Here is a 17,360-nt window from a genome sequence, read left to right on the forward strand (position 1 = left end):
TTTCTTCTACCATAGCGTCATTGGAATCTAGATTTGTTTGGATCATTTTCTTCCCTTGTTTGTTCATGTTGTTCTCGTATCTTCCCCACTAGCAGTGCCGGTCTGGGGTATTGCAGATTTCCCCCTATAGGTTTATAGTGGCCCTATAGGTTTCCAAAACCTTTTCTTTAAGGGGAGATCAATATTAGCAGTGCCCAATTCAGACACTATGCAGTTCTAGACCAAATAGCCCCTATGAGGACAATAACAAAATTGTCATAATAAACAGAATGAGTTCAAATATTATCTTCAGTAAAACAAACAGGTTTGCAGTAAGGTCTACAGTTTCTAATGGAGGACAAAGAGGATGCAGAGGGATGTAGAATGTGGCTATTAATGGGATAAGAAAAGAATATACAGGGGCTGGGGAGATAGCTCAGTCAGTAGAGTGCTTGCCTTGTAAGCACAAGGCCCTGGGTTCGATCCCCAGCACCCAAAAAAAAAAAAAAAAAAATACAGAAGTTCTAGATAATAGAAAGGGTGAGAGTGTTATCAAAAGAAATTGGATGTTAGCATGCAAAAAAGGGAGAAAGAGACTCTGAGGGAACAGGTAAACAAAAGGAAAAGAGAGCAAGAAAAGTAAAGAAATAAAAACTTAAAATTTTTTAATAAGGAGAAAAAAGAAAATCTATAATATAACAGTCATATAGTAATGATACCTCCCAGTGTTCAGTAGCTGATGCATGAGAGGTACCTGACATTGAGCTTCAAGTCTCCAGCAGGCGTCTCAGGATGAGATTTGCCCCACCTAAAGATAGGAGCTCCGGCTTCCAGGATTATCCAAGATGGCCACTCTGGCTTCCAAATGTGTTGGCAAATGGGGAGCTGCAGCTCAGGGTGTGGACGTGGTCGGCTGGAGGTCCTGGAGGTGGGGTGTGGTTGGTCAGGCAGGGGTCCTGGAGTTCGGGTGTGTTTGGTGTGGTTGCGGGATCCTGGAGGCCCGGTGCGATCAGTCGGTCTGGGGTCCCGGTGATAGGGCGCAGTCAGTTGGTCTGGGGGTCCTGGCGACAGGGAGCAGTCAGTCGATGTGAGGGTCCCAGAGGCAGAGAGTGATCAGTCGGGCTGAGGGATCCTGGAGATGGGGCTCAGTCAGTCTGGCCAGGGGTCCTACGGGGCCTGGCTGTTGTCTCAAAATGGCCTCAGCCACGTGTAATCAAACTTGCAGGTACTGTCACAGTTGGTGCTCTACTGGAGGTTGGGGATCAGTTTGCTGACTGTTGTCGGACGATCGGTCAGGAGGTGAACCTCGTGCATTGGGTGATGAATAGGATGTTGATTTTGTCAATTAAATTGATTTTGAATAAGCTATTGAAATGGCAAATTTGGTACTCATTTACATCCTTTAGTATTAGCATACTTTCTCAATTCTTAGATGCTTTTTTCTTAAATTAACATTTCTAAAATTCATATGAGCCATATAATAAATGCTGAAAAAAGCCATTTCAGTTTTTTACCTCCAAACTTTGATGTCAAGGGGTTTTCTTCTCAAATCACAATCGCTTTTATACTTTACAAAACTATTTGTATCTATTAACTTTTTCAAGGCTTCACGTGGCCAAGAATTAAATAATAAAGTATCCTTCCCTAATAATCTGGGCAAGGAATTTTGTGGCTGTAAGCATGATTGTGATTCTCATCCATTTACTCCCACTAGATCTTTCTGCTCCACCACATGGATTCCCCCTAAGAGAACAGAGGTTTGGTCTCCTTTCCTGAGTCCCCTGTCCTCAAGGTCAGGATCCATCTTCAGCAGTTCCAGCTGGCGGATACCTGTAGGACTGGTGCCGTTCGGTCAGGGCAGAGTCTAGGCAAGGGGTTCATTCTAGAGTATTTCTGTGGAGCAGAATGAGAGAAGTCCCATGGCAGTCTGTAGCATCATTCATCCACAAACTTCTAGAAAAGGGGAGTCCTGCTGCCGTGGGGCAGCACCTGTGTCTGGATAATACAACATCCTGGCCATCTTGATCTTTGGCCTGAGCAGCCTCTGCATGTAGCTGCCTGTGATTCACAAGCTGCATGGCCTTTTCACCCCACAACCTCACTCCTCTACAGAAGGTACAGCAAAAAAGTGAGCTGAGATGCTTTTCAGAAGTGTGACCGGACAATGCATGAGAGTTTTGCTGTCTTTCATATTCTTAAAAACCTCTTGGGGGGCTGGAGGTATAACTTAGTAATAGAGCATTCACCTAGTGTGCATGAGGCCCTGGATTCAGTCCCCAGTGCAGGGGAGGGAATAGAAAGAAATTCTCAAGTAAAATCATCTTATAAAATGGTTATTTGGGACTGGGGTTGTGACTTAGTGGTAGAGCGCTTACCTAGCACGAGTGGGTTCTATCCTCAGTACCACATAAAATAAATAAATAAAATAAAGGTATTATGTCCATCTATAACTAAAAAAAAATTTAACTAATAGTTTTGTATAAAAAGCTACAGCTGCATTCCTACATCTGACACAGTTTAACCCCACTCAGATGATGGCAGTGGTGGTGGTGATGACGATTGTCATTAGCAAACTGAAACCCTTTTTAGTGTTGCAAAAAAATGAAATTGAGACTATCTGTAATCTGGGACCTTCTTCTTAGATTGTTTGTTTTAGAACTTGATAAGATAAGGTCATTTATTTATTTTTTTAATTCATTTTTATTGCAAACAAATGGGATACATCTTGTTTCTCTGTTTGTACATGAAGTAGAGGCATACCATTTGTGTAATCATACATTTACCTAGGGTAATAGTTTTTGATTCATTCTGTTATTTTTTTTCTCCCCCCCACCCCTCCCACCCCAAGATAAGGTCGTTTAAATCACATCACCCATAAGACTCACTTTTCTGGAACAAACACATACATACATACATATAGCATTTTCATATTATATGTGTATTCTAGTCCTCTAGATATCAGAGTTGTAATATGTCGTTTATTGCACTGTCCACCTATTCTCATCATCTAAAATCCACATAATACCTTGAACAACATGGAAAAACTTTCAGGTCTTAAGCACTCTGGACGTGTGCTATGTTGACACTATGGACGTGTCACAGTTCAGATTTGATCCTCAAAATGCTTCCAAAGGCAGAAGAGAGAGACAATACAACTAGTGTATGGAGGATGGCTTCTGTGGGTCATAAAGAGTTATGGCTGAGCCTGCGAACTAGTGGAATTTTGGAACCTGTGAATTCTTCATTCTGCAGAATCATGTGTCCTAAAATAGTACTTTTTGCCTGAGTACATAGAACAAGTCACCAGCTAATTGTTTCCATCTCACTAATGCCAGTCATGTTCATGAATGTCTTCAACAAGCAGTGAGACACAGCAGCACTTTTGGACAGCACTTGCAGGAGCTTGAAGAAAGAGTCAAGGAGATTATAAAGCTTTGGAAAGATAGGAGTCACTGTACAAATTATACTCCACATTGCTTAACTAATGAAAATGCAGGGACGAGGGCTATAACTCAGTAGCAGAGCACCTGCCTCACACAAGTAAAGTCCTGGGTTCCATCAGCAGCACCACACAAGAAAAGATAAAATCCAAGACCTATGCCTAGATATAAAATCTAAAGTCTAGAAGAAACGAATGAAGTAGATATCTGTTGTTGTCGTCATCATATCGCATTGTCTGTGTGTGTGTCCCTTTCAGACATATGAAGATTCATGAGAAGGACCCCAACAGTGCTACCGCTACAGCCCCTCCATCCCCTCTGAAGCGCAGGCGGCTGTCCTCCAAGAGGAAGCTAAGTCACGATGCTGAGTCAGAGAGAGAAGACCCAGCACCAGCTAAAAAGGTCCTCTGGGCGCCTGGCACGGGCGTGTCTCATCGTGGGGCTTGGGCAGATCTACCTCTCATCTTCAGTTTCACAGTCTAGGGATTTGGCAGACTTCCATGCTAGGCTTTTTGACTTGTGTTTTCACAAATTGTTTTCTAAAGTGTCTAAGAAAACAAAGAACTCCCAAAATTATTTTCACATTTTTTGTGTTATCTTTGTAGCTAAAATGAAGTTTTATCAGTGTCAGGGACACTAGTCCCCACTCTTATTCCAAGTGCTTGGCAGATACTAGGTGTTCCATGAGTACTTATTGATTAGATGAGAAGATTGAGGAATGAGATTGAGGGTGTGAATGGGTGAGTGGAAGTGTTTGGTGAGTTTGTCTGCTGTGAATGAGGGAAGCAGTGGGGTCACATCCTTAACACTGGTGTGAGGTACACATCCCTTTTAGAAGTCACTGGGTTGGTGACGGCCTCTTTTCTGAAGCAAACCCACATGAGAGAACCTTTATGACTTCACTTTCTGCTTTTCCCTAAGATGGTAGAAGATGGGCAGTCAGGTGACTTGGAGAAGAAGGCCGATGAAGTCTTTCACTGCCCAATATGCTTCAAGGAGTTTGTTTGCAAGTATGGACTGGAGACCCATATGGAGACCCATTCAGATAACCCACTAAGGTAGGAGAAAAAGTGAACTAGACTGTGGTCTGGGAGACTGCTTTTCATTCCTATAGCATATTACATTCTTATTTCTCATTACTTTAAACTGAATTTTAGTGATTAAACTTGCGTAGGAAGACATGTGTTTAAGTTAAACATGTAAGGGGTAGGGGAGCGGTCGGACTAAGGATCATCAGGGAGAAGGTAGCTGTAATCACAGGGTATGTTCACTCTGCCTCTTTGCTCCTAGCCAGGCCCCTTCAGCAATCCATTGAGCCCCCCAGACACTGGGGAGTCTGCTGTCACAGGAGCTTTTGGACAACAGACATTTTCTTCACAAAATGTTTTGCAACCCACATGATTATTAACCGTACATGGATATGTGGTCAGGGCAGGGACAGTTATGTGGTACATGCCCCTGGCACAATGCTGGCACATACGAGGTGCTCAGAAAAGTTCAAACCAATACCACAGAAACCTGAGAAAGCATCATGGGTTGAAAAAGACTTCTGCTGATGTGAGAAGTGAAGCCTGTCACATCCCAATAACACAGTGTCAGGTGATCGTTCTCAGCTTCAGTTTTAGATCTTGCTTGGCTCTAGGGTTTCTGATTTTCAACTTTGCGAAGTAGAAAACATGGACATTGATGTAATTTTCCACCCAAATCCAGGGGAAACTTGTCTGTCTTTTGTTACCATCTCTGATGACTCTCCATCAGGCAAAAAGTTCTGTGTTTTTATGAGCAGATCGGTTTAGAAATTTTTCCTTAACCTGTGTTACTATCATTGATTTTTAAGCATTGAAAAGAACAAAAGAGTTGTGTGGGAGCCTCTTCTGTAGTAGAGAGACTTGAAAGTAGCCCATCCTGGAAGTCACACACAGCTGAAGATATTCATCTAAGAGCAGAGGGCAGGTCCCCACATGGGTTTTAGAAGAAAGCTTGGGAGTATAGGAATTTGGGCATCTGTTTGCCCAAATCTCTGATATGTGGACCAGATTTCCTTCCTGAGCACATTTGTCACGTTGTGACCTAGGAATGAAAAGATCTAAACAAGCCAAAGATGTGCTAAAGACTTCAGTATTAGAAGGGAAGCCTCGTGCTATGGTAACTGGAAGCCAGGTCAAATATCATTATCCTTAATTGTGTTAGCTTGATATTTCACCATTGGATGGAGAGGAAAGAATTTATGAAGAATAATTCGAATACTATATAATGTCTTTATGAAACTCCCCAGTCTTAGAAAATTGGCCAATGCGTTGGAGCAACCATGGGCTGGTTGTCAGGCCTGTTTCTGCTCACACGTAAATTTCAGTTTCCTCATCCTTCAAATTGAAGGAAGGCTGATGAACCTGTGTTTTCTTTAGGTCTGTAATTCTAAAAACTCTCTTAATCATTGATAACACATCTGGTTTGTTCTTTTGTAAGCCCTCTTAGTCTGAGATTGAGGAACTTGATTTTATAGTTTCATTAATATCCATAGCATCCCCAGGATGTGGGCTTGTGGTAAGTGGTGAATATTAAAATAGTTCTTTAGACGGAGGATGTGAGCTTATGATGTTGACAGACAAGCCTCACAAGGAGAGTTGTGGGCAGAGGCAGGAATAGCGCTTGAGACCCCAGCTCCCGTTCAGCATTCCTGCCATGCAGCCGTGAAGTCACTGCTTGTCTCTGCTCCTCTATGTGTTTTATCTCACTTCCTATTTTATTTTGTAATTAGAAGCATCTTAGGAACTACCCATTTGCCCCATCTATAGGAAGAATAATCTGGCTTTCAAGAGATTTCTGGACAGCCCAGGGCCTGCATGGCAAATGTGCAGCAGTGACAGAGGAAGATCAAATATTCCCTGCTGAAATGCTGGTGTGGATGAGGGTGTGGGTCTCGTGGAGTGGACTGCTAGACCAGGACCCCTTCCCAGGGCAGAGGTGGGCATCCCCAGAGTGGGTGGAATTGGGAATTGCACTGGACACTGGTCATGTAGTCCATGTGCAGGACAGTCATAATTTGATGGATAATCACCTACTATGTCTCCAAAGCAGGCGTTATAGACAGGCTGTGAGGTTGAACCTCCAGCCCTGTGGATCCAGCTAATGGAGCAGGGGATTCTCTCACCTATTCAGTGATAATGCCCTTTGTTTGCTGAGGGGTTGGCTAAAGAAGTTTCTTTGCCTGATAGTCTTGGCCCCTTCAGGCAGGCTTTTGTCCCTGGTCCCATAATGGCTGTCCTTAGGGTTGCTGGTAAGAAGAGGTGACCTGACTTCTTTGTCGGGGGTGAGCAGGCTAGCCCCTGCCTAGTGGTACTATCTAGTAACTGTTGCTAGGTGGGGTGGGGTTGGCATCTGGAAACCAAAAGGGAGTTGATTACAGAACATTGTTAATTTCCCTTTTCTCCTCTGCTCTGCTGTTCCACATAATAGCCTGCTATCAGAGGAGGCCTTGGGGGCAGGCATGGGCCAGTGGGGCCCAGCCAGACTGTGAACTGTGACAGTAGCTGGTGGGAGAGACTGCTTTTTAACCCAGAACTAAAATAGACACCAACTTCATTTTCAAACCCCAAAGGCAACAGAGCCACAGTGGGATGCTACCAGTTTAGACAGAAGGTCCGTAACTCAAAACAGCTGTTAGTCTCTCTCTCTCTCCTACCCATACCCCCCTCCCCTTCCACCAATCTGGCAAAGTGCCTGTTGTTCCTTAATAAAGTGTTGGAAATCCAAACTCATGTAAACACTGAGTCCATTTTCCCTCCTTCTGCTGTGTTTCAGATTAACAAAGTGTTAGCGTTGAACAAAAGGAAGACACAAAACCCATGGTAGATTCTAGCTCTTAGGGTGAGGTATTACTTGTGACCCTTTCTATACAGCTCCCCAGATGGGCAGGGGAGGAAGTGGCATAGAGCTTACTGGGTGCTGGTATTTGGAATCCTAGGTGAGGGACTGGGTGTTCAAAAGCAAATGGATGTGAAGGGGGCATCCCTTGTGTGAGGATATTGCCGGACATCAAATACGTTGCTTGGTTGTTAGAATAGAGTGAAGCAAAAGGCTGTCCACTGCTGGGAATAAAGTCCGCTGAGGAAACATCCAGGTCATCGTCATCCAGCAGAAGTGGAATGTGAGCCCCACATGTCCTTTGAAATCTTTCTAGTAAAGAGCGGAATGGGAGTGTAGCTCAGTGGTAGGGCATGTGCTTAGATGTGTGAGGTAGGTCCTGGGTTCAGTCCCCAGCATCAAGGAAAAAAAAAAAAAAAAAAAACAGCAGGTGAAATTAATAATGCTTTAGTTAATTAGACCCATATAGTCGAGACAGTGTCAACATAAAATCGGTGTAAGAGTTCTCCATGAAACGTTCTGCTGTCTTCCTATCATATGCCAAGTCTTCAAAATTGGTGCATGTGGTGTTGTCACAGCCCCTCTCAGGGCAAACCAGCCACATATCAAGTGCTCAGCAGCCTGCAGAGCAGGTAAGATTAGTAGGGAGGGCAGTGAAGCCCTGGCCTCCTGTGTGAATGACTCTCTCCTCCTGGGTGGGCCAGGAGGGGCAGTAGCTGGATGGTTATGTTGATGAAGCTGCTGCCAAAGGTGAAACTTGGCCCGAGTTATTGTATAATCTCACGTGGCTTCTTGATTAAAAGAGATAAGGTAATAAGTAATTTTAACATTGTTTCAGTTAAAATGTACCCAACAGATGACTGAATCCTCAAACTAGTGCCAGGCATCTACCAGACTTGAGGAAAATGACATTGTTCAAGACAGAGGCCATGGGCTAGTCAGAAAACAAGGAGATGAATTCAGGACCAAGAAGGCACGTTTGCCTCTCGGCCAAGCAGAGGGATAGGTTGGTATAAAGTTTCAAGTTTCTCCTTTGAGTGTATCAGGTGTTGCAATACTTCACTGCTTTCTCTCCAAGTCAAGGCTCTTCTCAGTTTGGTCAACGTTATTTTTATTTTTTGAATTTAATTTTATTTTTTTGGTGGCACTAGTGATTGAACCCAGGGGTGCTTTACCACTGAGGTACACCCCCTAGCCCTTTTTATTTTATTTTGAGATAGGATCTCATTAAGTTACCTGGGCTGACCTTGAGCTTATGATCCCTCAGCCTCAGTCTCCAAGTTACTGGGATCACATTCTGCGCCACCCTACCTGGCTGGTCCACATTATTGATCTTGGTTGTCTCTGAGGTGATTTCTCCCCCCACTGTCCCAAGGTGATTTTAAGGTTGGGAATACATTGGAAGCAATACAAGGGGGTAGGTACCCACAGATCTGTGTTGGGGAAAACTAAGCACAGCTATAGCTGGGAAGGCCACCCCCTTTTTTTCCCCCACTCCACACTGCCCTTGGTAAAAGCCCTTAAATTCTGCCCCATACTTCACACTGAGCTGGCTTGGTCCCAGAGGACAGCCTGGGCAGGTTCCTGGGACATGGGGAGGTTCCCAGCCAGGCCCATTGCTGCTGCTCACAGCAACTGGGAGAGATTAGTGCAGCTGTGGATGTCAGTTCCCTTGCCCTGGGATGGGCTGGGAAGGGTGGGCTGAGGCTCTAGAAGAATGTCTGAGCCGGGTGGGGCTCCTCAGGAGAGATTGTTTGCACTTACCCCTGCTGGCCTCTGGAGACAGAGCCGGAAAAATGAAGCATGAAATCCCTTTTTTAAAGGAATGCCAGTTTCTCGATTAAAACACTATAATGAGCAAGGAATTCAATATCGCAGGGAGGTAGCTCTGGTTGATTTGCAGCCTCCCAGCAGGTATTTCTCAGGTTCTGCTGCCGGGGTTGCTGGGAGTGGGGAGTGTGAGTTTTAGGAAGTGCTATTATGGCCAGTGTCTGGGCTTTGCGGATGTGATGTGATGTGATGTGGGTCTCATAAGAAGCTGGGGCAAATAACTGTCCTCTGAATAAACAGAGTAGCAGACAACTCCATCCTAGACTGCTGCCTGGCATCTCTTGTGACCTCAGGCCAGTGGAGGCTCAGTTTCCCCATCTAGAAAATAAATTTGAAAACTTGTGAGGGTCTGGGGATGTAGCGCCATTGTAGGGTATTTGCCTAATACATGGAAAACCCAAGGTTCAATCCCCCAGTATTTAAAAAAAAATTTTTTTTAATTTTTTTGGTAGTTGTAGATGGACAGCATGCCTTTATTTTATTTGTTTATTTTTATGTGGTAGTAGGGATCAAACCCAGTGCCTCTCGCATGCTAGGCAAGTGCTTCGCCATGGATCTACAGCCCCAGCCCCCCATTTTTTTTTTTTAAGTAAGACTAAAAACTAGTATGTGGACGAAGGGGGATAATAACTGTACCAAATACTAAATGAGTTTTTCTTTTGATACTGTTATTTAGAATGTGTGCTTTTTAATTTTTTTAAGTTCTTTCATGGTATTGGAGATTGACTCTAGGGGTGTTCTACCACTTATGTGCATCCCCGACCATTTTTTGTTTTTATTTTGAGACAGAGACTTGCTAAGTCACTGGGACTGGCCTCGAACTTGTGATCCTCCAGCTTCAGCTTCCTGAGACTCTGGGATTATAGGCATGTGCCACCACAACTAGCTGCATGTCTTTTTTAATATTTTAAGCCTTCCAACATTACAGTTATGGTTTGTTGTGGCATTTCTTTGGTTATTCCATTCCAGTGAAATTGAGGAGTCAAATTCCAGGACTTCTCCTAAGTACTATTGACTTGACAGAGAACATGAAAGCAATTTGTTCTTTACTCTTTATTGTCATAAGAGCCACTTTTATCTAGTTTCGCTTTTGTAAAGATTGGGAAACCAAGTGGCTATTTAAATTTGGTTTGAGTCCTGCATCCCAGATTTTGTAATCATTGTAAACTGTGTCGAAAGGCTGATATTTAGAAGCTTGAAGGGACTTGACGCCTTTAAGTAATAGAACCACACATCATTTTTCTTAGATTGTTGGGGAAACCTGAGATTCTACAGAAATGAGTTTCCCAATGTTTGAAATTTGCCAATAGTCTTTTGGAAAATGTGTTTTGTGTAGTTAGTAAAAAAATTTTTTTTTAAATTAACCCTTTGTTGCTGACTGGAGAGGGAGAACATTTGTCCTTCCGTTGCTGCGTGGTAGACCCTGTGGAGTTATATAACAGCGAAGACACCTAAGGGAACACCTAAGTGGTTTGTTTCTTTGTGCTGCTCTGTTAAGCCTTTTCTGTTGACTTCAGGATCTTGTTCTGGAGAGTTAAGGTGACCAGATGAATACTGGCCTACTGTAGCAGGCACTAGGGAAGCTGATCCCAAAATTGTTTAGCCTCAGGTTAAGAAAAAGCAGAAAAGGACTTGTTAGTGCCCTTGTTTTCCACATCCATAAATCATATTACTGACAATTTACCTTCAAACTTGAGTCTTGGGGTGGGGCATTGTTTGTTTTTGTTTCATTTTAGCAGTGCCTGGGATTGAACACAGGGCCTCACGTGCCAAACAGGCTCTCTACCACAGAACTGCGCCCCAGCCCTCAGGTTTGGCTCTTAATCCATGCCAGAATGCATGCTCCTCTCCCATTTCAGGTGTTCCCAGAGGTTATTTGGAAAACCACTCCAATCACTGGTTATAAGTTCTGCGTTGGTATTTCAGGGCCAGTGCCTTTTGTTCATAGTGATTGTCATTTCTGATAAGTAACTGTTGGCCCTACTGTGAACCATCAAAACTGCTGGTCTATTTTGGCTTGTTCTTTTACCTTTACTCTCTACAGTGAATGTCCACACCAGAATAGCACATTTGTCACACCACATTCTCTACCCCAGCTCAGCATTAAGCTGTTTTCTTTTTTAAAACTAAACAGAAGAAAGAAGGATATCATGTCTTTTTCACAAGGACATTTTGCTGTCAAAAAAAAGACAGATACCACAGGGCCCTCCCTAATTAGGCATACTGTTGTTACACATGGCAGTTCTCAAATTCAAATTTTAAAATTTAACCTTTCTTTTTTTTAAAGACTAAAATCTGAATACAAACAAGAATATTACTTCTTGTATCAAAGTCCTTTGATAATTGAAAGACAAAACCTCAGCTTACAAATAAGTATTTCCTAGATCTGTTGGAGTTGGCTGGCTCCACTTCTTGCCTTGGTGACGTGAGGCACGTGGTCCAAGAGTGGCTGGTGGGGTTGAGTCTCTCCGACTTGAGAATGGAGCAGAGTTCAGCTGTTGTGGGAGTTCGGCTTCTCCAAGCATGTTGGCACTGAGTTCTTTCCAACCCAGTGAAAGTCAGAACTAGAGTGCGGTGGGATTTTGCTTGTTTTTCTGATTCTTTTTTTTTTTTTTTAAAGAAGAAAAGATAGGAGAGGCTATGAATATGATTTTGTTTTTGTTTTTGTAGTTCTGGGGATCTAACCCAGGACCTCATGCATGTTAGGCAAGAGCTCTACTACTGACTGTACCCCCAGCTCCTATAGCCAATTTTCCCCGTGACAGCATCTCCCTCTGTACCTGACAATCAAAAGACACTTCTCTAAGCATATATCAAAGGCTCTTTGTGATCATGGCCTCAAGGGTTGGTATATACCAGAGCCACAATCAAAAACTGGGCTCACCTCCTACTACTGGGAGGCACTTCCTGCCCTTGGGACCCCCAGACCCTCTTGTCTGTGCTTCACACCTACCCAGTACCCTTCAGTGATATTACAAGTGGTGCTCAGGGAAGCCAGAAGAGGAGATAAGCTGCAGGCAGCTGCTTCCTCCGTCCCAGAGAGCCCCTGACTGCACACCCCACACCACAGCCCTCCTCTGAGAGTGGCTGGAACCCCACACCAGCAGCAGGAACCCCTACTGTGAAGCAGGGGAATGGTTAAATCTGTTCCCAAACCATCCTTTGGAGGTTTTTCCACTGATTTCTTTTTCCTCGAAGTAATCTATTTCAGTATGATTTTAAAAGGAAACACAGGTTTTGTTTGGGGGTTCTGTTAGCTTCTTAGATCCTACGAAGAGATATGCTTTTCTTCATTTATCTGTGTGGCAATAAAGTTGTTTCCAGTGGTTTTCATTTGGAAAATTTACTCTTAGTTTCCAGCATAAGGCCATTTCTATTGCCAGAAAATCAGAAGGCAGACTACCAGATTTGTAAAATTTCCCTCTGGCACACTGTCAAAATCTCTTGCAAAATGAAATTGTCCCACAGCCCCGTGTCCCCTCTGTGGTGGTTCTTTAAGTGCAGTTCTACCCCATCTAAATACTTTTGCAATCACTCTCTTACGAATTCCTGACGGAGTTGAGATATTCCACAAGCAGGGTAGGGAGTGGGGTGAAGACAGAGTCTTGGGGACCATCTGCCAATGGTGGTAGCCTTAACAAAGACTGACAAGTCCAAGCCAGGTTTGCAAATATCCTAAGAGCTGTGCTTGTTGGGGCTCTGCATCCTGCAGCAGGGGCCACAGATTTACAATGACCTCCATTGTCCTTGAAGTGCTTCTTAGAAACAAGGTTGCAAAATGTTCTTCCTGGGGCCTTGGGAGGGCTGGTTGAACCCCAGTGCAGTGTCTGCTTGATAAAGGCCTATCACATGTTCCTGGGTGATGGGTTTTCCGCATGGGTTTTATTTAATATCTACCAACAGGTGCAGAGTCTGAGACAGGGAGGCGAGTGTTTTTCTGTGGGTGTTTCTTTCTTTTAACCAGCCTGGCAGCCTGCTTCTGGTTTCAAAGCAGCATGTTTTTCCCCCTCTGCCATTTTTCAGCAACTTTACTGTGAGCCAATATTCTGTGTCTCTTCAGAAGTGAAATAGGTGGGGGGTGGGGGTGTCATACCCCTGTGGTCAGCAGGTACTTGAGAGGCTGAGGCAGGAGGATTCTTAAGCCTAGGAGTTGGAAATCAGTCTAGGAAACTTAATGAGACCCCCATCTCAAGAAAAATAAAAACCTGAATAGGAGTATGTAGGTCGAAAGCCTGGCCTAGACCTAGACTTGCGCTAAGAAGGCTTCATGTGAGTGTGAGGCTGGAGCGTATGCACTTCCCTTCCTAGCTGTGACTCCAGGAGGGATAGGACAGGACTGATGGTAGAATACACTTAGTTGTTTCTTCCCACAAGTCTCAAGTTTAAACAGAAGCACTAAGGGCAGCTTGTGAAGTTTTTGAGTGAAAAGAAAGGACACATCCATTTGAAATTAAGACTCAATTTTCCCTGCATTTTCATATTTGCCCACACATGCCAGCACATTGCCTTTTCCTGATTTTTTTTTCTCCCCCTTACAAGTTAAAGTAATAGTTAAAAACTGTGAAATAGTGCTTTGACCTTTTCAAAGGTAACCCCCAAAATCCTGCTATCATAGGTGAGAGGGGAAACGGTTAAGATGTTTCCAGATTCTTCATTTTGGCAGTGAATTCTTACTATAATTTGTTTCTCAAACTGGTCCAACTCTAAGAATCACCTGGTGTGCTTTTTCATATGCCGATTCCTGGGCTCATGCTCTGACTTCAGTAGGTCTGGGTTGGCATCCAGGAATCTGCTTTTTTAACAAGGTCATGAGGGCATTCTTATCTCTGGCATGTTTGGGAAGTTTTACATAGCAGGCAGCCGAAAAGCAGATGTAAATAAGTTGTCCAAGGTCACACAACCTGAAGCACTGCTATCCATCCCTGTAGTCTGGCGTCCCTGAGCCCATCCCCCAGTGCTCCACACTGCCTTCCACTGGGACACAGAGCTTGTGGTTGGTGCTGGGTATTTTTTGCTTTGTGTTTATTGAGTGCCCACTGTTTGAAACTGTCCATAAAGGGGAGGGATTTGAAAGAGACTGGAGGGGACCTATATAAAAAGCAATGTTATTAAAAAATGGTGACTGTCATACAGCAAATTCTCACTGCCACATTAAGAGCCACTCTCCATTTCTTTTATAAAACCTGCCTCTTATGCCACTCACAGTGAATATTCATGGCCAATAGGTGGGTTATACATTAATGTCATAGTCCCAAAAATAGGATGTGTTCAGAGAAATCTCAAGGGCATAGAGAGGAAAAAAAAAAACTTTTTTTATTTCCCCCATAAGAATTTCTAGGTAAACCTAGCACATTGTATGTACATGTAAATATGTGTATATAAATGCATATGTGTGTATAAATATATATGTATGTATATATTTTTATATCTACAGTGTGTATATATTTCTCAGTTAAACAATAGGTGGGGTACATGCCCAAAAACTTCTTACTAGTATACAATTTTTATTTGTCAATTAAAAATAAATTCCTTTTAAGTTGCCTTACTGATAAGGTGTTACAGAGTTTGCAGCCCACTTCCCAGGCTCACCTGTCTGCCTTTTGCAGTTGGCTCACATGCCACCAAGAACCACTATTATTTCTTCCCGACCTACTTACATGCATAATACTCATAATTTACTATAATTTAATTTTATTTATATATGCCAATGAATTATTGTTTAAAGAAGTAATAGTTTCTGTGGAATCCAAGTTGAATAGACTTATTAACAGTGCAGATTGGACAGTGTTTTTTTAACTAATGTCAAATTTAGGGAAGTCAAGTACTTAAAAACAGTTGGAAGAGATAATCATGGAAATTTGAGATTATGATTTAACTTGGTTTGAAAAAAATCTTAAGTCCTTGCTCAAGTTAAAGAAACTAAAACTGGAAATCAAAGATGTATTATGAGTATAATTCTTGCAGTAATGATGAAATGGAACTAGACTTGAGCATAAAACTTTGGCCCTCTGTAGAAGGATTGTCCAGTGAATGTGCAGTTGTCCTTCAGTGTCCATGGGAGCTTGGGTCCAGGACCCCTGAAGATCCACAAATCCCAAGATGCTCAAGTCCCTTATATAGAATGGTGCAGCATTTACATAGAATCTGTGCATATCCTCTATATACTTTAAATCTCTAGATGACTTATAATACTTAACATATGTAAATGTTGTATAAATACTTATTATACTGTATTCTTTAGGGAGTAATGACCCAGAAACTGTGCGTGTTCAGTACAGATGCATTTTCTCCCAAATATTTTAATCTGTGTATGCAGAACCTTTGTATATAGAGGACCCAGGTACTTAGTTGAGTCTCATTATTTGAAATAGTTGGGTTCTTCTAAGGTCACTCCAAACACAGAAGTAGCAAATACTCAACCATGCTCGCTAGGGAAAATACAGGGTTAGGTTCTCTGGTACCTCCAGTCACGTTTTCATCAACTAATCGATGCAGTACCCTGTTTTATGTGTGTTTCTTTTTAAAGTCACATTATTTAATATATATTATTGATTCATTAACATTGAACTCACAGCCAACATAACAGCAACTCATGCTTCTCTAATGCACACATTTTTCTCCATAAAGCACATCACAACCTCTTGTACTTAAGAACACAAAGCAGCACTTCAGGACCACAGCAGGGGCCATTGTAAACACTGAAGTCACCAATAAAAAGCACAAAAATGTGAAGAACATGGCATGAAATAGCACAAAGGACATTTATTTATAGCATGAGAGTTGAACAAGGCAAAGTAGTATCCTTCAACCTCATCTAGGAACATGTATATTGGGTAACTAAAATTTGCACTGCTTTGTGCATGTCTGCAAATGACTACAAAAGCATCACAAGTATCAATTTTGCAAAATTAATTAATTTTAGCAAATTAATTTTAGCAAAGTAGATATTCACAAATACAGAACACACAAATAATGAGAATCACTTTTGTTATGATTGTTATATGTTATGATGTTGTTATAGTTGTGTTTCAGACATATTTGTGGGGGTGTGTGTATTAGGTTAAATTTTTAAGGTATGTATAAATTATCTTATAAACTCTTTACCTGGTTTTGAATAAAAAGCCCCTCTCTACAAGGTGTGAACCCTGCTGGCTTCACAGGTAAAGGCTTTCTGCTGTGATGCAGTAGTCACTGACGCTTACTAATGTTTATCTCATTGTCATTGAAATGAGCTTATATATGTGTTGCAGCATCTCAGCAACCAGGACAGTGCCTAACACTAGTAAAACCTAATTTAAAACACTGCAAATATTCTACAAAAAATATTTGTAGTAAATGCTATTTTCTACACGTGGGAAGAACAAGTTATATTGCTGACTGCAAGTGGAAACACCTGCAGAATCTGCTGGGTGGCAGGACCCCCCACTGCTTTTACACTTGCTTGCATCTTGCTTTCCTCCTCCTCATTTTCTCAACTTTCTGGGAAGGGTGAAGCCCAGCTTTCATCCTGGCATCTCCAGTTCATAAAGTACCAGACCAAATTGTGTCAGAGGCTTGAGTGCCCAGCTTGCCCCAAGTATGAATCCCAAGTTCTGTGTAGCCTTCGTGACCCCTGGATTTGGCACTTCCCTTGAGATCCTGGCTCCCACCCCTGTGCACGCACACACATACGAACAGACTTCTTTCAATAGCTCCAGTGGTTTAGTAGGTATACAGGAAGAAACATGGTCTTGCTGGGGAAATAGGCTCCTTCAAATTATGTGTGCCACAAAGGTTCAGTGTAGGTACTTCCCTTCTGCAGTTTTTATCAATGGAACCTCCCATTCAAACACACCTGTTGCAGATGGTGTCCTCGATGTTGTCGAAATGGAAGAAATAGAAAAAGTCAGCCAACTCGCTATTTGCCGTAAGGTAGTTCTCTCTCTTGAATGTATTAAGGGATTTTGCAGGCATATACAAAAGTAGAGAAAATAATGTAATGAACCCCCATGTATCTCGCACCCAATTTCAGGAATTAACAACTCAGTCAGTATTGTGTCATTTCTTCCCCAACCCAGATAATTTCTAAACAAATCCCAGATACCACACTTCATTATAAATATTTCATTGTTTCTAAAAAATAGGAGCTTTAAAAAAAAAAAGAGCATAGCTCATTACTATCATAATAACTAAAAATTAACAGTAATTTCTTAATAGCAAATGTCTGGTTAGAGTTCAGTTTCCCTGATTCAGACATTTCTTTCATCC

At 42.5% G+C, this 17,360-nt stretch overlaps 1 protein-coding gene across 5 annotated transcripts in view; it reads left to right on the plus strand.

The window, feature by feature from the left end:
* Nucleotides 1-17,360, plus strand: part of Rreb1 (ras responsive element binding protein 1) — a 135,534-nt gene that overhangs the window by 95,124 nt on the left and 23,050 nt on the right. For all 5 annotated transcript variants that reach the window (XM_047557647.1, XM_047557645.1, XM_047557643.1 and 2 more), the window contains exons 7-8: nt 3,677-3,821; nt 4,341-4,477. In XM_047557647.1, coding sequence (XP_047413603.1) covers nt 3,677-3,821; nt 4,341-4,477 — 282 coding nt within the window. The remainder of the gene's footprint in view (nt 1-3,676; nt 3,822-4,340; nt 4,478-17,360) is intronic.

The sequence above is a fragment of the Sciurus carolinensis genome, chromosome 7 (genome assembly GCF_902686445.1).
Source record: "Sciurus carolinensis chromosome 7, mSciCar1.2, whole genome shotgun sequence".
Classification (NCBI taxonomy): Eukaryota; Metazoa; Chordata; class Mammalia; order Rodentia; family Sciuridae; genus Sciurus; species Sciurus carolinensis.